Below are 22,958 nucleotides of genomic sequence, written 5' to 3' on the forward strand. Positions count from 1 at the left end.
ATCTCTGTTGTAACTGCATGCAGATGAAGAAGACGAGCTCGAGGTTGCTACCTACGAGGCTCACTATATACCTTTCATATAGTGAGCAGTTAGGAGTCAGCGAACTCCCATGGTTTTCCCCATTTAGGGTTTCCACGTTAATATCCGGTGTTGTCTTGTCTCTGAGCGAGTGAGTGCAATATTTTGTTTTTCTTTATTTTGTGTTTGAACCTTGGTTGTGACCGATGACCCTTTTTTACATCATGAACTTGCCTGGGAGCCTTAGGTTTGGCTATAAATATGTGGCCTACCTACCCTCATTAGGACATTATTTTGACTACGTCAAGATTGTGCTCGTGTGATAAACAAACTCTTGTTGCGAGCACGCTAGTACCAAGTATGACTCGATGCCATGGCGGTGGTATGGGACATTGATCAAGGCTCGAGTCCGTCTCAATCCCTTCACTCGGGGGTGGTTGGGTGGATTGGCACGCTTCTCTCTCTCTCTACCCATCTTATATTTCCTTATTTCATGCTTACATTAGGATTAAGCTCTAACAATGTGTTTCACACAATGCTCTTGGACCCTTACCACCCATCTTCTCTTCTTGAGTGCCAACTTGTCACGCCCCCATCAGGTGTTCTTGAAGATGGGGAGGATTTTGAGGTAGAGAAGTTCCTAGACTTGAGCAATCTTGCTCCACCTAGAAGTTAATGATCAAGGAGAGAATAATGTAATGGCCAACGTGATACGAGATGAACATGTAATAGTTTATGTGTGCTACTTTATGCATATATGATGTCAAAAGATTGGTCACAAGGTGACTTGTATACATGTCTTCCATAGAGAAGTGCAAGGTGGCACACATTCATGTCCTGACTCTTACCTTTTGCATACTTGGTTGTATAAATATGGGCTTCCCACCCTAGTTGTTCTCACGGAGTTCAACACCAATTATTGGGTGTATTGAATATTATCTAGTCTTATCTTCCTCTTCATTTCTCTTTCTCTTTCTTTCTTCTTTCTCATACCACTTGTTCACTAATCTTGCATGTTCACTTGCTCACTTGTCTCACTCATTCGCTTGTCTTGCTCACTCGCTAATTCTTTGATCATTCTCTTACATATGTGACAACGAAACCTAGTTCAATCAAATCTTCATTGAGATATATTTGATGACACACATAATGTATAAGCAATAAATCATTTACATAATTTTGAAGATCTTGTCAAAATCAATCCATCAATGCCCATGGGATAACACATGCAATAAAACAAAAATTTGTGGTCTACACTAATGTAAGTCAATCTCCTTCTTGTAATCTTTAGATAATGTTGATTGCTATTTTAACACTATATATATATCCAAATCATGCTTGAAACTCATGGTTAAAGCCATCACAAACCGTAATTAGTGTTGTCATTGTTAATCTACCAATCCAACTTGAGCAACGCCGGTTGGATATTGAGTAAGGTGCATTTGAATTACAAGGAGCCCGTGATTAAAATAAATCACCAAAATTGTGACCTAGTACCATACAAATTCACGAGGGAATGAATGGGAAGCCCCATGACAAAACAAATTGAGTTCTATTATGAAGCGATCTTGCACAAAAATACATGGACTTCATGTTCCTAAAATACATTTCGATAACCAATAAAAAGATACATATACATATTTTAGTTACTAGAGTCTACCCTCCAAAATGTACAAAATATAAGAAGATACTTACATACACACGCAACATCTTCTTCTATTGGGCCGAGCTGAGGGTGGAGTGACCAATGTTGTATGTGGTCGGCAACAACTCGACTCAACCCTAAACCGAAGCTGTTAAATAGTTTTTAAACGGTTTGGTTCAATTCAATCTGAGTTTCCTTAAGCCGAACCAAACCATTTTGAGCTAAACCGGTCCCCAAACCAGTTAAGGATAAACCAGGTCTTAAACCGGTTCTTAGGCCTAACTGCTTTAGGAGATGGGTCGGTTCAAGTTTGAAAACTCCCAAGCTGATTAAGGCTTAACCAGTTTGGTTTGGACAATTCCCCAAGCTATAATGTACATAATGAATGTTCTCAAAAGTCATGGAGAAATGGGAATCAGGGTTTTAAAGCACGCCTTCCTCCGCTGTCTGATGCAGAATTAGGGTTTGGCAGAGAACGAGGCGAGCAATGGAGTTCTTTAAGAAGCCGCCCATTCCTGAAGACACCGTCTTCTTCTGCATCTACCACAGCTTGACCATTGGAGAAACCGGCGACGCAGAAAAGGCTGAGAGGCTACAGAAGGAGCTCCACCGCCTTCGAACGGAGTGCTTGGCTGTGGTTTCTCCTTTTGTAGAAGGATATATATGGCAACATGAAACTTTTGATCTCAAGGTAACTTCTTCTAAGTGCCATTGTTTTGTTCCTTTTGACCACATTATACAAGAAGAAGAAGAAGATGCACACACGGGTGGAATTGGTTCATCAGTTTGTGCTGTCAATTCCTCAATTTCACATCTTCATGAAGAAGTGAATGATGAAGGGCGTGGTACTCCTTCGCATAATCATGGAAAGCATGATGATTTATCATTGAATACTCATGTAAATCTTGATGATTCTACACTTTGGCACCTTCAAGGAAAGCTGAAATATGGTGACAACATTGAGGATGAATGGTTTGTGGTTAGTCTTCTCTTTGCCATATCTCGCCAGTTTTCTGAACTTTGTATTAGGGTTTGGGACACGGATGGTGAGTTCCTCCTTATAGAGGCTGCGTATTCCATACCACGGTGGCTCAAGCCAGAAAATAGTTGGAATAGGGTTTTTATCAAAGGGGATTCTCTTCACATCATACCATTACCTTCATCCCCTGCCGAGATATATCAATTGCCTTTGTTACCTTCAGTTACAAAATCTCTTGAAGTTCTTCGAAGTGGTAAGTTTGCAACGAGAGCAAATGAGAATGTTCTGCAAGCTATTCGGCGCCGTTTGGAAGCATTTGGACCGAACTCAAAGAACAATATGCATGATGTAATATGTAGAGTACCCCTTCCTATTGCACAGGTCTTGAAACATGAGCCACAGCTCATCGCACTTGCTGTGAGTTCATTCTATGATCGTGATCTAGACTCCATGAAAGTTGCATCTCAGATGAGGCATTTCTTACCTATAGAGAAGGAGGTACAAATGGTAGATGTGTTGGTTAGGATGTCTAGAGCTATGTATGGACAGCTTATACAACAAGTTTTCCAAGCTCCTCGGCGATATCCTATGCCACTGCCTTCAGATTCTCATTATGCTGAGGCACAATTAGGTATGAAGCTTACTTGTGGATTTGAAATGATGTATTGGGAACGAGCGCCATCATCATCAGAAGTTCATAATCAGAAGGATATTGGATGGAATGCATTTCTAGCTAGTTTGCAAAAGACAGGCTATTTTAGAGGTCTAGTTGAGGGATCAAAGGAGTATCGTGAGCTGCTTGATAATGCCAAGGAATCCTATAGGAAGTCTACTCTTTTTGCACAAGTGAGGTAATCTATCTTTCACATATTCGTTGGTTATTTGGGCCCTTGCCTTTTCAATTTGAAGAATCCTATCAAAAGACTAGTCTCTTTGCATTTAGGAGGTAGTCTCTATCACATATTCATTGGTAACTTTACCACTTTTTCTTCAAAACAATTATATAGATGAATAGTTTGCACAAGTGAGGTAATATTTCACATGTTCTTAGCTCCCTGCTTCTCATGAACCCTTGCTTTTCAGAACTTGAATATGTAATAATCTACTCCAAAAACTATGTGTGGATCATTGTTTCAGTGCAGCCATGAAAGCACCTGTCCAACGCATTGCAGAAATTGTGGCACTGCCACATTCAGTAGATGATTTCCCAAGGTCACTTGAAGTTAAGAGTGATGATGATTCATGGCTCTATAGTGGAGAAAAGGATCTCAACACTGCAATGCAAGAGAGACAAAGGGAAATCGATATGTATGAATCTGAAAGAGTATGTCGAGCGAGCCTTAGGAAAACACAACAGAAATGTAACAGAAAGAAAAAAATGACAAAGGGCGATTTTGCTGTTGAGGAGGTGGCAAAAAGCATGCATGATTTCATCAACAAGATCTCAAGTTATGAAGGAGCTGAGTTACCAAGTGATGGGTATGATGCAAATTATAGACATGTATATAGACAGATATAAATATATGCACATACATACATACGTTTTATATATACGTACTTATACATATATTTATTCATAGACACTTGCATATCTATCTTTTTATCGATTTTATATATTTACACACACACACATATATATAATCTATACATATGTGCATATATACTTACAGGTGTTTATATATGTATATATGTGTACATTCTATATATGTTGATAGTATCAAATAATCATTTCGGATCATGTTTATTCGTAATTCTGATGGTTTGTTCACCCATGTTATAAAAATTTCTATGTTGTGGTAACTACAGAGTTGAGCCTCAAGGAAATGATGAACCTATTACAATAAGGATGGAAAGCTTTTTGAAAGAGTTAGAATCAGCTGTGGGCATAAATGCTGCGGATGCCCGGTGGAATAGCGAAACATCATCAGATGAAATGGGCATGTACTCATCAGATGAAGCAGATCATGGTACTCTTCTTTCTCAAATATTTCAATATCAGATTTAGAAGATGAATGCGAACTCCCAGCTATTTGAGTGTCATTTTTGTTTTGGGACTACTCAATATCACTTTATAGCGACTTCTATGTGACCCGACTGTGGTGGCTTTTCATAGAGGTGGAGGGAGTTGGCATTTGAAACTTTCAGAAGGTAGTAAACACCCATGGATTATATAGAATCGATAAGACTAAACAAGAGATTACATCTTAAGATGTTGTCTTGTCTTTGAAAACAACAGACCAAAATGTAACCAAGTAAAAAAGTAAATAAAAATGATTAAAGAATCTCGCTATTGATAGATGGAAGATTCTCAAGTTAGATCGATTGTAATTTTTCTTCTTCAAAAGATCTGTAGCAGTGGTCGATTTCTAGAATGAGAGATCTGTAGCATGGAAAGTGCTTACAATGGCGGGAGATAGTGGCCTTTACCTGTGATTGAAAAGGGTGATGAGATAATGGTTCGTGAGAGCCCCAAGAATGTCTAAAAAGTGTCTTATAGTGGGTTATCTGCCCATCAATGGATGTGGAGCTGATCAATGTTCTTTTGGTATCCAATTTGATAATACTTGTTCAGATCACTCGATTCTTTTCTGCTTTGGTCAGGTTTAGATGGGGGCAATTGAACCTATATTGGAATAGGGATATGCTGTAGCGCATTTATGCTCTTATGTTTAGATGGGGTCAATTGAACCTATATTGGATTAGGGATAGCACATTTATACTTGTGCCATGTGTGACCCTAAACCATTATTGTGCTATATTATACCAACAATGATTATTTCTATGTTCAACAAGCTGTTTTGACGACATTATTGTCAACCTTTAGTACCTTCGTTTTAGGAGCTCCAAAGCCATTGGGAACTGATTATTGATCAGAATTGTGTCTCAATGATTGGTTACTCTTATCTCTGCCCGAATTATATCATTGGGCACCAATCCTTTGCTCCTTATCATGCAGGCAATAATTGAGACTAAAGGTCTCGACAAATCATCATTATAGTTATTTGCCTTGTGAAGATCTGGTTCCCAAGTTTCTACTCCATAATTTAGTTAGTGGCTCTCGAAATTGTATATGTGCACGTTATCTTTCAAGAGCAGCACAGGCAGCCTCCCAACAGAGAACTGAGGCCAAGAATGATGATGAATGTTACTTCTATGTATGTATAGGGATAGGTATTATCAAAGACAAGCCAGGAATGGCCAATGTGGACACCCATCTAACTGGTTAGATAGGCCCACGGTAAGAGATTCAAAAATGTCCATAGGAGTTAAGAAGAACACTTGATCATAAGAACTTCCATACACCACTTAAGGATTGCTCTGGGGTTCATAACAACCTTGACCAATTCTACCAAACAAATCAGGCCTTTGGTCCTGATCACGGGGACTATCAACTTTATTCAATACATGATCTTCGATAAAGATTTGGTGTCTGTTCTTAAACATCCAATGATCACAAGCCACACTTAAGGAATTTATTCAGAACTTCAATCTTTTGAGAAGAGATAGAGAGAGATTCCTAAAGTTTTCAATCAAACAAGATATTCTATCCACTTATATAGATATATCTATGTGTGTATGCCACCTTTGTCTCTGAGAGAGAGAGAGAGAAATTGATGTCTTTTAAGAGGCGAAAATGGGTTTCATCCTGCACTAGGTTTTCATTGCATACCTTGCATATCTTCGTACTTAGGTGACGATGCTATGATGCGACCTCAACACCTGATTTGTGAGCAAGTTCAAAGAGGAATGTTAGGCCTCTAAAAGATCCAAGGTTCAAGGGGGTAGTAAGATGCGGTTGGATAATTAGTGGCATTCTTACCTTGTATTGGGGTTAACATTTTCAATGTAATTTTTCGATTTTGATGGCATTATGCCATTTCATCCTTAATGCCTCTTGTGATCTATTTTTAATGACCACATACTTCATAATGTCAAGCCACCAACCATATGAGAGGATATTGCTTTTATTAGTTTCTTGTACCTGGCATCCTATGTTCCAAGAATATTTTGGCAATTAATGATCGGGCATATTTGTGTCTTTTGTGATATACATGTATACTCTTTCATGTCTCTAATAGCATGACAGATAGGAAGAATTTTTGGATTTAACTACCAATCTTCTACAATAGAAGAATTTTTGGATTTTCTCTATTTCATTCATGCGGTAAGTGAAATAGTGCCACCCCACACTTCCACTCCATAAAGGAACACTTGGACCTCCATAGAATCAGAGAGAAAGATCTATCCAGATGGTTGCAACTCAGTAAGGTAGCTAGGCAGTAAGATTGTTTGGTGGCAAGTTGGCAACTAAAAGGTCATGCATTGAACCCCTATTTTGAAAGGTATCTAGTAGTATTGAAGTTTACCCATTGAGTTATAGTCCTATGCAAAATAAGGGCCTTGTAGCTCAGTTACTAAGGTTGTCTAGCGGAAACCAGGTCATGCATTCTACAGTGGCTTCTAGTTGTGGTGCATATAGTGAGATTTGAATCCAGGTGCATTGGCTAGTGAAACCTTGAACTTCCACTAGGTTCCTGCTGTAATACGAAAAAGTAGAAATAGTGTTGAGAGAGGTGTATGTATGAAAGAAATAGAGAGATGTTTTTGTATTTATTGGTTTTCATAATCTCTAGATGATAGTGAAAATGATACCAGTGAAATGGAGGGAGAGATGGATGAAGCCATCCCTAGCACTTCATCTTCATTACCAGCCAGGGAAAAACTAGCATCTGATGGTGATAATAAAAGGAAAACTGCTTTTATGGAAGAATATTCAGAGGCACTTGATAAGGAGATCAATTCCTCTAGTCTAGGAAAGAGCTTTGTTCGAAGCCAAACGGGTCAAGGAACCGGTGACAAGGTCAAGGTACTGATTATTTTTCTTCGTTTATTTGGCTACATGAGGTTTTATCTTGTCATTTGGTACATTTGAAACATTGAACTAAATTTGAGTTCACTATATGTCCAAAAGAAGTTATGTCGCTATATGTCCAAAAGAAGTTATGTCAACTATTTATCTCTAATTGTGGTCTGTTAATCCAACTCATTTTTGAACAGGAGTGACATGCCTCTTTCTTTTTAATTACCAATCTGAAGCACTTTACCCACCATGTGTACAATAATGTACAATATACAGAATTTGGCTTCTATATGCTTCTTTTATAGTTTATTCTGGCTTCTATATGCAGTATACTTGCCGTCCTTGCTATTTATCACTTGTATTTTATATTCATTTTGCACTTTTGTAAGGTTTGAAGAGTGTGTGAAACTTATCGTCTTTCTCGAGTCATGTTTATTCTCCTGTTATATTGTAAAAGATGTCCTTGTTAAGATGATTTATTCTTCTAGATCTTTTAATAATTTCCAGCATATTATGGTTTCTCCAAATTCTAACCATGGAAACTTTTCCAATACTCAACCTACCATAGTAATAATTCTGCATTAAAACTTTCCATGGACATACTTGATCACAAATCATTAGATGACTAATATTAGATGAAATTGTGTCGTGTATTAGTCATGCAACAAGAAAATATCTGACATACACTTAATATTAATTGATCACCCACTACAGCACCACCTTTTTCTTCTTTTGATTGTTTTGGATTCTTACAAAATCTCTTTGCAAGAATTTACATCATTTTATTTAAATCAATTCTAGATGAAAATAATGGATATCATGAATGTTATTTCATGTTTCAATCTTATTAAAATCAATACTACATGAAAATAATGGAAATCATGAATGTTGTTTCATAATTATGCAGGGGTTTGATGAAGATATGGAAGAACTTCCACCAGTGAATATTGACATTAATCTGTTACAAAATTTGCTGCAATCATACTCATCTCAACATGGTTTACCAGGTCCCGCATCCAACCTCTTAGGGGCTATGGGTCTTGAGCTTCCGGATGATCATAAAGATATGGAGTGAAGCACAATCTAGGTGAAAAGCAGATCTAAGTGTTGCTGATCACATACTATTTGGATTCTTATTAAGTGTGCATTGTAGCTTTTGTTATTTTCTGTATCATATCTTTATTCTCGCAAAAGAAGAATGTATAGTCATGCATATACCATGCTGGATGGTATTATGAATGGAATATAATACAGAAAAGGAAAGATTGCTTCCTTATTAAGAATGTTACTTACACACGTAGTGTATGCTATGCAGAACCAAAGTAGCCTAAAAAGAAGGAAAGAAGTATAAAAAGAATCAAACCGGTAAAGTTTTTAAAGCTCTTTTGAACTAATCTTAGCTTTCACATAGGAATGAATGGAATGTACAATGGAATGATATCTTAATCTGAATATGATTGTCGGATTTGATTTCATGAAACGATCATAGTCCATCTCATGATACAAGTTAAAAGAAAACAATGGGAACTGTTGCTAGTGTTCAGGCTTTTAAGTGTGATAAATTGCTACACTCCCTCCCTCCCTCCCTCCCGCCCTCCCTCGCTCTTCTCTCAATGGACACTAAAAAATATCTGTCTTGCATAAGATCATCTTGTTTGATCTTGTCAAATTTAAAGCCAATGAGGACATTATTTTCGTTGGTGCCATGAATACTCATACAAGAAGTTTATAACTTGATGCACAACAATCTTTCATACCACATATCTTAGGAATATAGAAGGATATACAAAGTTAGAGACATTCTTTTATTGATGAAAAAGATTCAAATCTTGGGATGTTATTCCTACAAATGTGCAAACATATCAATATGCTAATTGCAAACGGTATATCCTTATGGCTCAATAGTAATGGTTTTACATACAAAATTCACAATGAAATAGTGTGATTTCAATTATAGGACTTTATCTATTGACTTCAAACATACGAATAGGGTTGATTGTGAAAAGGGGATTGAAGATAATAAACAATCAAATTTGAGCATGGACCTTCTATGTATTCCAAGATAGTTAATGATATGTTACAAATGACAAAGATCCAACATGGTGCTACACTAGAATACAAATGGGAAGTTTTGAAGAAAGTCATTTCCTCGTGAACAAACAAATGTTTTTCGACCAAACATACATCTTGGAAACACATCAAGAAATGTACTTCAAAGAAAAAATGATTTGATAAAGAATTTCATGAAGCTTAAATGTATCTACCAAGCATATATCTTGGAAACACATCAAGAAATGTAGTTCAAGAAAAAATGGTTTGATAAAGAATGTCATCAAGCTTAAATATGCTTGATAGGTTTGGATATGGTGAAGGATAAAGGAACTTATCAAAAGCATTTGCATGTGTATAAAAGGCTTACTCAAAGAAAGAGAAGAATATGGAAACTTACTCAACAAATTCTCCAAACATAAGAAAAAGTACACACATGCATGCTAATTTTGGGGGAATCTTAAAGGAGACATATTGAGATTTATGGTTACTTAACTCTTACGGTCTTCTTTTTGTATTGTAAAAATTATATGATCGATCAATTATCAAAAAGATGATGTGCTATGATTCTCTTTCACATTTGTCTCCCTTTACAATTGAAGATGTAGGCATATGACTTATAAAATTGGCCTCTCGAAAGGCAAGAGATCTTCGATATATATAAAGGCTAAACTGCTCAACTCGACAGGAATGGATGCACATCCACGGATAAGTGATATGTTTAATCATGCATTGCAACATGGAATGCCCTATGATTGGACTACAAATTGGAAGAACCTGGGTGCGAAGTGAATATATACTTGTAATTTCCCAAATCTATGAGAATGTTACATTTACATGCATATAGGCGATAAAATTTCAGATTTTTTAAATAATATTACAAGTGTTAATAATCAAGGATACCCACTTTCACAACTCTATTTGGTTTATGAATTGATGAATTAGAAAAAATGGTAACCAAGTTTGTAAAGGAAGAAGGTATTGAAGAGTCATCATTAGGAATGTAGTCATCATGTTTTTGTTATAATAGGATGATGTAATTCTTTTTGCAAATACTTTGGTAGATGCGCAAAAGCTTATGAGGGCATTGAAATAATTTTTACACATACTAAGTTTAGTGTCATTAGCTCTAAACCAAAGATTATCCTTGTGAAGAGTAAAAAAATGATAAATTATGCATTACGTGCAATAATTAACCACTTAAATTGTGAAGAGCTTCAAATACCTTGGCCTTGAAGTTCCTTCAAATCATAGATGGAATGAATAAGCTACCTCTCAATTAGAGGCAAGAAAACGAGCATATTATACATTTGAGAACACATGCAATCATTGAGAAATTAAATGTTGGGTTCTCAAGAAATATGTTTTCGACACTTTGGTGACAGCCATGCTTCTCTATGGTGTGGAAATATGGGGGTGATAACATCCCTAAGTCCAAAGTAAAAGAGTTTGAAAATGTCCAAAAGCATTTACTTGCAAACTTTTTTCAAGTCAAGAAAGAAACATCAGACACCCTCTTACTTCTTGAGACAATATCATTTCCAATTAGATCATGGTCATGGAAAGGATTGTCGAAATCATGCTTGAGGTTCAAAAATATCCCTCACATAGAACTCCTAGCATCACATGGGAAGCAAGCCAAAAGATCCAAAAGACACATAAAAGATAAATTGTGTCTTCCGATCAAATGCAAGAAATGTAAAAATGGTTTAGAAAATGGGATGCAATACACTTGCTTCATGATGTATCACTAGATTCCTCCGTAAATTATGTCTTTTTGCAACCCCAATTTACCATGATATGGGAGAAATGTGGAGACCCAAGCTTCACACATTCTACTACACATGTTGCACCTAGCAACAAAACCATATCCTTCGATGAACGAGGACACAACAGACATTGATATATGTTAGATTGCCCTAACAAGCTTGGAACATAGGATACAAGGTACAAACAACAAATAAGAGCCAAATTCCCTCAAGTGGTTGGGTGCTTGACATTATGAAATGGTTTAAGACACTATCATGTAATGTTATGACATTTGTGATCATTGACGATGGATAAGTAGAGGCACTAAGGATGAAGTGACAAGATGCGAAAATGTCAAAAGTGGAATATTACATTGCAAATATTAACCCCCAATGTTGGCCCCAATACAAGGAAAAAATTCGAGAACATATCCCATCGCATCTCCCTACCCCCATGAGCTTGGATTGTCCACACTTTGAACATGACTTATAAGTGGAAAAGAATAAAGTGATCTACGTTTATAACATTAAATTCGATAATAAAATAATATGAATAAGTTGCACATCTACTAGTAGGAAGATGGCCCACAATATAACACTCCTTTTACACATGTTGCAAGATGGATTTATAATATGAATAAGTTGCACATCTATTGTTAGGAAGATGGCCCAAAATATACCACTCCTTTTACACATGTTGCAAGATGGATTTATGAGCAGAACTTATGTGTATTACATCTATTTCATGCACTCATAGTGTGATAGGGTAGCTCAAGACCTCTTCACATTAGTTAGAAAATGAGATAGGCACACACATGAGCAAAGCTACGAAAGAGTAAACATGTCAATTTTGTCCTCGTGGGTGAAATCAAAAGAAGACTATTTGTCATTGTGCTATGTTTTATGAGAGAAGATGGGGATATTATGGCTTCTTCAAACAAGACTTTGGCTAGTATGTAAGTTAATGGAATGTGAAGACTAACGGTGCTTAGGACTATTTTTGTTAACACATGGATAAAAGTTGTTGAACAATAATACAAACACAACAAATTGTCACAAACAACAATCACAACTTTCTTTAATTCCATCATTCTTCATGTTATAGGTCAACTGAGGATTGAACAAATGTGTTGAACAAGTATTGAACAAGTGGGATCTCTTCCAAGACACTCAAAAGTGGTTAGAGATCTAGCATAGCAAATGTGTTGTGCATGTAGCCAACATATAGACCATGTCATTCTCACCCTTGTCATCAACAAATAATAGTTGTTAACCCCTAGGACCAAAGGTGTTTTCATCAAACCTCTGTCCATTTTGCACCAAATCATGTTGGAGATTTTTCGAAGGCAAAAGTTTTTTTTCCCGAAAAAAACTGCTTCCATTAGTTATAAAATTTTACAAATGAGAGTGTTAGATATAAATCCTTGTAGGGACGCGATAGTTCCATCTTATGTGGATGCCCACTAACTCAAGAAAGATAGAGGACGACCATTGTTGGATAATGGCTAGTTGTTGTCTTTCAACTCCATCAAATCCACCCGTGAGGCCATCATATTGGCTTTTTAGAGTGGCTATAACTTCACTCCATATCTCTTGCATTAACATTACTAGATGCACAGTTTGGTTGGAGAAGACACATCTACACCTTTGTTTCCATAGAATCCAAAGAGTTATTAGGCTGACCAATTCCAACACAACTTGAGATTTGGCATTAATAGGAGTTGAGTGGATATTGTCCATGGTGGAAAAGAAAACATATTGTGCTTTTATAACCAAAGTCATCCCCCCCTCCTAATGTTCATACCTGTTAATTGGGGCGAAGGCAAAAGTTTTAGTTATATCTAGTTTAGGATGTCGAGTGCTTAGATAGCTAGATTCTTTAATAAAGTACATTTACATATAGTTATTTTGGTATATTCTTTTTAAAGAAGACACAACAAGTTGCAAACTACAATTTAAGTGTAATCTCGTAGAGACCATTTATATTTTTTTTTCCAAAAAACGTAGAGACCATTTTGGCCTCTAACAAGGTGTGGTAGAGAAAATATTTGTTTGACACCATGTGAACTTGATATCTACTTTGTATTCTAGGTTACAAGTTATTGGATTTAGCTACAAATGGGTTGGTCGAGCAATTGATTAGTTGTTGTAAAGCTTTAAGGTTTAACCTCACATGTTGATCTACTACTTCTAGGTTCAACCATGTTTGGTTTTATTCTCAATTTTCAGATTTTTTGAAGTCTCCATTTCACTCTCTCCATATGTTGTAGAGTCATAACCATCATGAGCTTGAAGGTAATTGTACCAATGATTATGCAATTTCTTGTAAAGGATATCATGTGTCGAAATGTGTTGTATTGAGGATATGGTTAAGGCATCATGGAAAAAGTGGTAGGCCTATGTACAAAATTTTGATCAAAATGGAAATTTGGATAGAGGATGTGGTCGAGCTTTACAAATAGAAAGTGATTTAGTAGTTACTCGTGCTTGAATATAATGTTTTTGTAAATATCAATATAAATGTGATTATTGTGTCCCTTTCGCCATGCACCTATAAACTACGATGTTGTTGGAAATGAAATAGTTTTATTATATCTCTTGTTATTAGGCCAAGAAGAGACAAATTCGGAAAAGGGAAATTTATAGTTCACTTCCATAAGTTTCAATTATGACATGTGCATAGATCATGCACTACAACTTCTTTTGGTACTCACGAATAAATTAAGAAATTCTTGTGTTGGTAATTAAGTTGCATAACCCATCAAGTCAATCGTGTATTTGATAGCCAAAATAAGTTGCGTTTGTATGATTTTATTTTTTCTTTCAAAAATATGTCATGATAGCGACAATCGAAATAAAGGTACTTTATTTGCCTAGCAAAATACACATGCACACTAGGATGATGTCCTTATGAGAACATGTGAATACCACCATCAAAGAGGCGACTTGTCAATTGTATCTACAAATAGAGGACATGAGCTAATGTCGGTAAGACAACTTGTAGTGAGTCAAGTCGTATACACAATCTTGTGTAGCATATACATGTTGGGCTTACTTTGCGTTGCTTTTTGTTACCCTACTCTTTCTACATGATTTTAATCCTACAATCCTACGGCATCAACATTATTCCTTGCATAGTTCCCAAGAGTAATGTTCCCATAATCAAACCTATTCACGATGATTTTGCATGTAAACAATTCAAACGCGTTATATATCATTGTACAAACCATTTGTTTTTAAGATTTTTCTTTTTACAAGGATGATCAAGCAATTTGCATCTTCGCATCATGAGAGCTTACGTCACATGTTTATTGATGATCGAACAAGTTACCTATATTTAAGCATCATGTGAGCTTTGTGATCGTTTATTCTTTTATACCTAGTACATCGAAGGGGTTTTCTTTCGTGTAGAGAAGTTGGAATACGTAATCAACATCACTTTCTACATGATGTGAACCTCTATGTCATGAACCAATGAAGAGGTGGCCTAAGAGGTGAAACACCATGGAACACTCATATCTATTCATAGTTATGGTTCAAGATCCTACAAGTAAGGAAAAAACAAAGAGATGTTCTAAAGGAGCTTAAAAGGGCTCATTTGGATATTGTGATAACTAGCAAGTTTAGTGAGATAAAAGCTGGAAGTATCTAGAACACGTAAAATAATGGAAAGAGCGTAAAAATTGTGGACATGCAAATATGACAATTTGTCAATTAGTTGAAGTGGTATAACAATTTTTACTTCGTGGCTCCATGTCCCTAATGGATAACATATTGTTCCAGTTTGACATTGTAACTACCTATATAGCAATGAAACCATGCATTTTTATAGCGTTACTTATATCATTATTTCTTGCGATGGATTTTTAATTATCCAATCATGCCAAGCTCCTTTCTTGGTTATCTTGACAATAAGGAAAACAATAGTGTCTTTGAACTGTTTTGATCATTCTAGAAAAGAAACACCAAATGGATATGAAGACATGGAAATGGGATATGCAAGCATGCATACAACTGCAATTGGCAAAGTCATCAATATACATTGAGAATGAAACAATATAGATGCCACTTGCCAATATATCAAACCTTCAATGGTACTCATCATAGATTGCAAATTGAACAAACAGGCCTTGATCCTTCTAGATAAGCAATGGAAAGTCCTCTTGAAGAATCATGCATTGGACAAGCTTAAAGTACAATCTCAAGCAGACAATGTAGACTTGGGATCAAGCAATGTGATCAATCATGTGCCATCTTCCATGAGTGTCATTCTACATCCATTCTCATTCATAATGATATCCCATTATGTAGTAGCTTATCGAATGATTCATACTTGAAAACAAAAACAAATATCATGCCATTTTAAAATCCACTAAAGGAAAATATAAATTTCCAATTTTAAACTCAAGAATAAGAATTTGACAACTTAGAATCCAATGGCACTTGCGAATTTACAAATTCAATTAATGACACGCTTTAAAAAGTACTCAAAAGTTGAGGAGAGCAAAATCTTCAATTGAGTGTCAAAAGTAAAAGATTTGACAATTTGTTATACAATGGAAATGGTAATGCTTAATCAGAATAGTGATATTAACCACTCACTCTTTGAAGTGCACAAGGCTCTGACTTGATCAACCAAATCTTTATTGATTAAAACTAAAATATCCAGTTGAACCTCAAAAGTAAAAAATTTACAGCTTGGGACCCTTTGTATAGGATATTGCTATAATCAAAATAATCAGCACATTCCTTTCGGTGCACAGACATTCTTAAGTGGGCATGGAAAAGCTGGAAGTGGGCAAGGCAGATTTGGGCAGTAGTCAATCTGATGGATCACCAAAATATGCAATTGACTTCAAATTTAAGAATTTAACTCAGAATCCAATTAACTGATAATGACAATGGTTATCACATCCTTTTAGTGATTGACCACTTATCAAGTGGCATAGATAATAAATAACACATTCTTTTAGTGCACAACTCTTAAATTGAGCATATGAGCCAGGGCAACATAAGTGGCATGGCTTCAGGTTCATGAGCCAAAAATTTGCACATACCCAATTTGCACCTTGCAATTAACCCAATTTGAGAGATAGATTAGGAAACAAGAAATAGCCATTAGATACTATTCACATTTTTTGTCTACATATCGAATTTGTTTTCATCAAGAAAAATCAAAAGGAAAATAAATTTATTATTGGGTCTAATGGCTAGGCTTGAACCTCTTCTTGGCCTCACTATACATGACAACACCCATGATAGTGACAACAAATCCAATCATACCCATGATTGTCACAGGGTTCCGGAAGATCAAAACCGACACTGCAGCAGCAACTGCGGCCTTGGCATTGCCAAGGACTTGTAACGTCAATGCACTAGTATGCTTAGTGACAAGAAAATTCGTGAGATTTACGAGGTATGCAATGGTCATATTAGCAAATAACAATAAGAGTATGAAAGGATGCTCTTTAGCCTTGTCTATGGTCAAGGCCAATACATTACCTTCCCACATTAGTGTGAAAGGTAGCAAAATGAGACCAGAAATGGGTGCCATGTACAGTAAGAGGTTCATGGAATGAAGCTTTTCAGTTTCGGAAGAGAGAAGGATTCCTTGAACAACTGATTTGAGAGCTCTCCCAGCAGTAGAACCCAGACATACCAAAAAACCCAAGAGATGAAATAAAGGTTCGCTTCTACTGGCCACGACTATGCCCAAAACAACTGGGATTAGTGCCATGTAAACCACATTGGACTCTCTTTTACATGTAATGATCACCGCAAAGATGGCTGTAAAGAAAGGTGTTGTGGCACCAATTGCTTGGTTGAAGGAGACCGGCAAATACCTTAAGGATGTGTTCCCACACACGACCGAAAATGAGAAGATAAAACTTAATGAGATGACCTTGACAAGTTGCCGGGCCGATGAAATGTACTGTTGTGGGACAATCCCCAGCCAAGCAACAGCGGCATAGCTATAGCCCGAGCAAGCACACATGTGAAGCATTGTGAGGAAGATAGGGTATTTGTAGCCATAGAAGCTGAGCAGGTACTTATTGAGGAGTAGGACACCAATGTTGGAGATGTACCACGATGCAATGACAAAGGCAGTTCGGACGTGGGGAGGGACCAGAGCAGATCGGTACGACACAGGCAGTATACCAAATTTGTAGTACTTGGCCTCACCATGGCCATGGCTCGGAGGTGTCGGTGGGATGTCGATGACCTTCTCTGAAGCCTCCAGTTTTGGGTTGCTACCCCTTCTTACCCATGTTTGAGCTTGAGTTTCCCCCATCTTCAAACACAACCCCTCTAACCCTAAACCCTAAATTCAGAAGATGAATGTAATATCCACTGCCCTCAATGAGCTACAGATCCGTAGATCTGGCTTTTCTCCCTGTCCATAAACCCTGACCCTAGCACTAACCTAACCTAACCCAGAATCGATCACATGGGTCTCACCGATTACGCGTCCAAATCGACCAGGGCACGACGCACCTCTCCATCTCCTAAGAATCAAACCAAAAACGGCCACACATACATATCCAAAACAGGCTAACTTCTTCTTCTAATCATCATCATCGCACCTGCATCTGCATCTGCATTTGCTGCTGAATAAGAAGTAAAGCCTGGACAGAAGAATGTTTGTTTCCTGCACTACCCTAATAATAATAATAATGCACATAAAATCTAAATGCTTGGCCTTTGCTATTTTCATCCCTTCATTCCACTTAGCCATTCACAACACAAGAACACCAAGGAACAAAACATGTTAATTTACTAGTTCATATTTTAGAACACAATTTCAATACATATGTAGATAAGAAGCCAAAGCCCGACACATGGGGTTCCCCGAGTTTCTACCACCACAGTTCGGCAACCATGTCTTTCTTTTGGAAAAAGGCTTGAAATCCCAGTAGAAAAGCCGGTAAATTAAGGAACACGCTCTAGGAAGCTCTTTCCACTTCATGACCACTGACTAGCAGCAAAGTCGGATACGGTTGAGTGGAGTGGCCCCGAGACAAGGGGGAGTTGCCAATAAACAGTAACCCATCGTGCTCACAACAAAAGATAATATGGTGTCCTTGTTTCCTCCCCTATACTTAACATTGTTTCTCTATATATGATGCCAATGTATACTTGTGATCCAGAAACATGAGTGCATCATCGATTATCACCCTGCCAGTATCTTGCCCGTGCCCGCTACAACTTTGCTTGTGTGTGCTCCTCTGCATTGTAATACAAGTTTGTTTCTTGATGTCCAAAAGGGGGAAATCTCTATATCGTAATCACTTTGTATTAAGAGAGGTGGGATAGAAGAAGTTGCACTAAGAAGGGAGATACTGGCATAGACTTTCTACCATTGCATCCATGGGCATATGTATAGATATTCTCACATGATGTCCAAATCCATTAGTAGCCATTCTTTGCAACCACTATGTTGGCACGCTTGTGGTACAACCACATACTTCATTGCCTCTTTATATGGTGACCTCCATTGATGCATGACATCGCCCGCAAAGATCCATTAACAAGAGGACATAGCCATGTGTGTGCACACCCATTTCATTTTTATAGGATACTTTCGATTACACAATCTTTGAGTAACCATGGTAGAGGAGAGACAAACAAACAAGTGCAACATCAAAGAACACATTTCCGAAATCGTTCCATAACATGAATCACCAATAGGGCACAACCCTGAAACCTCATTGAACAAAGTAGGGCCATCGACTTTAAATCCCAGTTCAAGCTTTCAAATAGAGTGCACATGGGATATATCTTGGGAAAGGTGCCGAAGAGTTTCAACCGAGGAGAGACCCAAGGACACGAGTGAAGGAACGCGATGACAGAGATAAGAATGTTCGAGGGTTTGAGCATGTGTGTCGCATGAAATCATAATGATATGTATAATGAACAGAGACGACAATGGATGTCGAGATGGCATGCATTGGGCGGACAATGACGGATTGACCAAATGTAGGTCCCATGGAGTTCTAGGATGGGGTGTTATTGCCACTGCTCTCCATGGTTGCTACTACGACTACTACTGTTGCTTGCTACTATTGCTATTGCTACTACTATTACTACTCTTGTTGCTACTATTGCTATTGCTGGTGCTGCTACTACTACTACTACTATGCTATGAGACAAGACCAAGCCACAAAGTGCTTGGAACCACACATCTCTTGGCACTTGATATGCCCCCCGCCCCCCTCCTTCCCCCCTCCCGGAAAAATGACTCGATGGCCGCCCAGAGACAGACAGACAGACGGGACAAAGACACATACAACGATCCCACGGCCCCATCTTCCTTCCTCATTCATTGGCAATTGCCTCCTAAACTTAAAAGAAAATTCTCTCTTCATTGTCTCTTCTTTCCTTCCTTCTTTCCTTCCTCTCTCCTATTTCCTTCTCTGCTTCTCCATCCATCCATCCATGGCGGCTTCCAGACTGTCCATGCCCAAGCGCCTCTCTCTCCTCGCCGCCTTCAACGTCTCTGTCTACCTCTCCTACATCGCCATCATCAAGGTAAATCCCACCGATCTCTCCCTCTCCCTCTCCCTCTCCCTCTCCCTCTCCATCTCCATTACTCCTCCTTTTCTTCCCGTTTCTTTCTTTCAAAAATAAAAAAAACTGTTCAATGCTAAACTCATCGTTTTCCAGCCTTCTTTCTGCTTCCTTATATGAAATTGATTTCATTTCTGTCACAGTCTCTCTCTTTCTCTCTCTCTCTCTCTGATTCTTGTGGTTTCTCAGAGATACCGACACAATCAAATAGAAACTTTTCCCTATCCATTCCTGTCTGCAATTTCTTCGATGTGTCATCGGAGATACATAGGTCAATCAGATGAAAGAGTTCTGTTCATTATCATTCCTGTATTTCTATGGCTTTCTCAGAAATTTGTCTCCGTTGATTTCTTTGATTTTTTTCTCAGAGATCTTGATGTACACTTATGCGAATCTTTTTTTCCATTTCCATGTGCCTCAATGGTTTCTCGCAGATATAAACAAATTTAGATGAATAATTTTTACACTCCATTTCTCGAGGGTACTTCACCCTTTTTCGCAAAGATCCAATCACAATTATTTGAACAACATCATTCCATCTTCTCGCAAAAATCCTGAACTGGGGAGATCTTGAACATAATTATGCAAAATATTTCTGTTTCATTTTAATATGCTTTCTTTTGGTATCCAAACACAAAAATTTGAAGCATTTCAGACCATTGTCATGTTTTTTCTCATTCGATTTCAATTTTCTTTGGTTATCTCCAGTATCCAGTTATACGAACTATTTGTGCTCAATTTCATGTGATACTTTTGTTTTTGAACAAAGCTATTTGAAATGTTTTTTAAACCATTTTCGTGTGAATTCAACTCTCTTTTCAAGTGAATTCAACTCTCTTTGGTTCCTTTCAGAGATCTAAAGGAAGAGGAGGAGATTTGCAGAAAGACGGATACAGTTACTGGGACATGTGGAAGCAACCAGTACATATCCGAAAAGAAAATTGAATGTTCTCTCCATAATGTAAGTAAGTACTCCAAAGAAAGAATTGCATCTTTCTCAGTTTGTTGTATTATGTCTTTGCATGTTTAGAATGGAAACTGAGAACAATATCTGTCTTTATTAAGTGCACAGGCCAGTCTTTGCACTCTCAGTTTTGTACCCTTTTGTTTCTCAAATGTTTGATAATATACATCATTAGTCTGTCTCCACAAAGAAAACTTTAGGCTTATTCATATTCGTATGTCCAAGGAAGTACAGACCCTGGTCTTTGTTCCTCTTAAGTCTGCATGTTTTCTATCTGTTATGGTTTGTAACGTATCATATCCAGGAAGAAACTTGAGTGTTTAAATCTTGTCCGTGGTCCATAGAACATCTAAGCTATCTTTGATGGTGTGACATTTCAACAACATTAGCTAGACTTCATGCTTACGCAAAACAAACCTCTTTCGATAATGAACAGGAAATCTAGTTTTAGAGCTATGGTGAGCCATTTTAAAGTGCTGAGGTCTGTAGGTCTTGTTACTGATTTGTTGTCTTTTCTACTACGTTCAGTGGAGATTACCTTTGAAGCTCTAGATGTGGGTTTTTAGGGTTTAGGCTGTGTCTTATTGATTCCTCCTCCATTAATTATCAATAAAGAAATACCCAAAAAGGAATGCTAGTGTTTGGGGTCAATAGGGTATCAACTTCCTTGTTCAAGAGAAATTTAGTTCTTGGTGTGAAATTAAGTCTTAGTATGTCCAAAATCTTAAGAAGATGTTTGTTCGTATATTTGTAAAGAAACTAATCATGGTATATGATTTTTTGGAAAAAATAAATCATGGTATATGCCTGAATGTCCATGTCTTGTCGTGTCACAGATTTAGAAAGGAAACTGAGGTGCTTTATCTTTTCTTTGTTGATCTCTGCGAGTCTCGTAATATCATATTTGTATGAATGTTAAGATTCTTTATAAGGTCATTTCAAGGTTAGAAATTGATCTTCATCTGGTTATTCTTGCTATATGCCCATTTAAAGATGGAAAACTTGAGTTTTCAATTAATCCAAACATAGATTTCCGTAATATATGTTACCAATTGAGTTATCATCTGGTCATTAATTCAGTTATTTGATTGGCATCCATAATACATGTGCGTTCTTCAAAGGCCTAAAAGTTAAGTGATTGGCAAGACATAACCGCTTTTACTTCTTCAAAAACTTGCTGAGGTTAAAATGGATGATTTTCTTTGCTGACGAATACAGGATGCAACCTGTACATATTCAGTGGATCATAGCATTTAAATTGCAAGAAAGTAGCAACCAAATTTATATGACCAAACTAAGAAGGAATATCAATGAAGCAATATTGTTGGATGATCTTCCAAGGCATGATATCAATTAACTCGATCGGTATTGTCATGTTTTTGTTTTCTCTTAAATGGTGGTTGTATTATAAAACATGAAACATTTAAATCAACTTCCTTAACTATGGCTAAGACGAAGACCAAGACTCTTTACTAGATGTCAATGATTTTTTCCAACTATCATTGACAACGGTAAATACTGATGTTTTGCTCAAAATATCGGAACTGGAATACTTCGGAAAATGCACAATATTTGTATAGTTCTGTAGAAATATTCATCCTTGTTCATTTGATGAAAGGTTTTGAAAATAAAGAATTTATTTTACACTAATTGTATGGTTGAGAACGTCTAGTATATCACATAACTTATGCAATGGCCAATCAGTCATCACATTAAAAGATTAATTGTGTAATATGCACTCCATTTTCTAATGGGTAATACAGGAATTGTAATGAGGAAAAAAGACTCAGTATGTTATGTGGAAGTTAATAGTCAATATACGGATTCATGGTTGTAACTTGTAAATAAGATGTCAAGAGACTAATAGAGGGAAAACTTAAAATGTACTTCATTTGTGTTAGAGTATTCACTGAAAAGTTCACTGCCTAATGACAAGCACCAAATAAATTTGATGGCAAGCAAGGGCATGTTGGTAAGGGATGCAAAGAAGTTATTTTGAAAGGAAGGATTGAGGAAGAGGTAGGAGTATCGAGGCTACCATGCCATTCAAGGCGGAGGAGAGAATTATGCACATTCCATGATGATTGACAAAACAAGAAGCTAGAGTCCATTTATCACCCATACAA

General features: G+C 37.1%; 2 protein-coding genes and 2 long non-coding RNA genes across 5 annotated transcripts; 2 read left to right on the forward strand and 2 right to left on the reverse strand.

Moving 5' to 3' along the window:
- The first annotated feature begins 2,054 nt into the window (after positions 1-2,054).
- On the forward strand, positions 2,055-8,798 carry LOC147855417 (suppressor-like protein). The gene is made up of 5 exons (XM_087330360.1): positions 2,055-3,493; positions 3,780-4,121; positions 4,449-4,609; positions 7,277-7,509; positions 8,411-8,798. Exons 1-5 carry the CDS (start codon positions 2,151-2,153, stop codon positions 8,576-8,578), a joined length of 2,247 nt encoding a protein of 748 aa, XP_087186486.1. The 5' UTR covers positions 2,055-2,150; the 3' UTR covers positions 8,579-8,798.
- A 7,601-nt stretch (positions 8,799-16,399) lies between these two features.
- Positions 16,400-18,003, reverse strand: LOC147855418 (putative sugar phosphate/phosphate translocator At1g12500). The gene has a single exon (XM_087330703.1). The coding sequence runs from the start codon at positions 17,590-17,592 to the stop codon at positions 16,504-16,506; it is 1,089 nt and encodes a 362-aa protein (XP_087186829.1). The 5' UTR covers positions 17,593-18,003; the 3' UTR covers positions 16,400-16,503.
- A 1,693-nt stretch (positions 18,004-19,696) lies between these two features.
- On the forward strand, positions 19,697-22,480 carry LOC147855419 (uncharacterized). 2 transcript variants are annotated; one of them, XR_015530773.1, is made up of 3 exons: positions 19,697-19,829; positions 20,721-20,833; positions 22,051-22,480. It is a non-coding gene; the product is annotated as an uncharacterized LOC147855419 (long non-coding RNA). The 2 variants fall into 2 exon arrangements; XR_015530774.1 differs by having other exon boundaries at positions 20,721-20,829.
- Positions 19,744-20,119, reverse strand: LOC147855420 (uncharacterized). The gene is made up of 2 exons (XR_015530775.1): positions 19,951-20,119; positions 19,744-19,844 (listed from the first exon to the last, which is right to left on the reverse strand). It is a non-coding gene; the product is annotated as an uncharacterized LOC147855420 (long non-coding RNA).
- Positions 22,481-22,958: the final 478 nt, after the last annotated feature.

This window comes from Azolla caroliniana, unplaced genomic scaffold, assembly GCF_043228905.1.
Source record: "Azolla caroliniana isolate FFs.n. ecotype wild unplaced genomic scaffold, voAzoCaro1.0.p SCAF_14, whole genome shotgun sequence".
NCBI classification, from domain to species: domain Eukaryota; kingdom Viridiplantae; phylum Streptophyta; class Polypodiopsida; order Salviniales; family Salviniaceae; genus Azolla; species Azolla caroliniana.

Coding starts and splice junctions, on each gene's coding strand:
- LOC147855417 (XM_087330360.1), top strand. CDS start 2,151: ATGGAGTTCTTTAAGAAGCCGCCCATTCCTGAAGACACCGTCTTCTTC. Junction 4,122..4,448: donor GCTGAGTTACCAAGTGATGG/GTATGATGCAAA, acceptor TGGTAACTACAG/AGTTGAGCCTCAAGGAAATG. Junction 7,510..8,410: donor GAACCGGTGACAAGGTCAAG/GTACTGATTATT, acceptor ATAATTATGCAG/GGGTTTGATGAAGATATGGA.
- LOC147855418 (XM_087330703.1), bottom strand. CDS start 17,592: ATGGGGGAAACTCAAGCTCAAACATGGGTAAGAAGGGGTAGCAACCCA.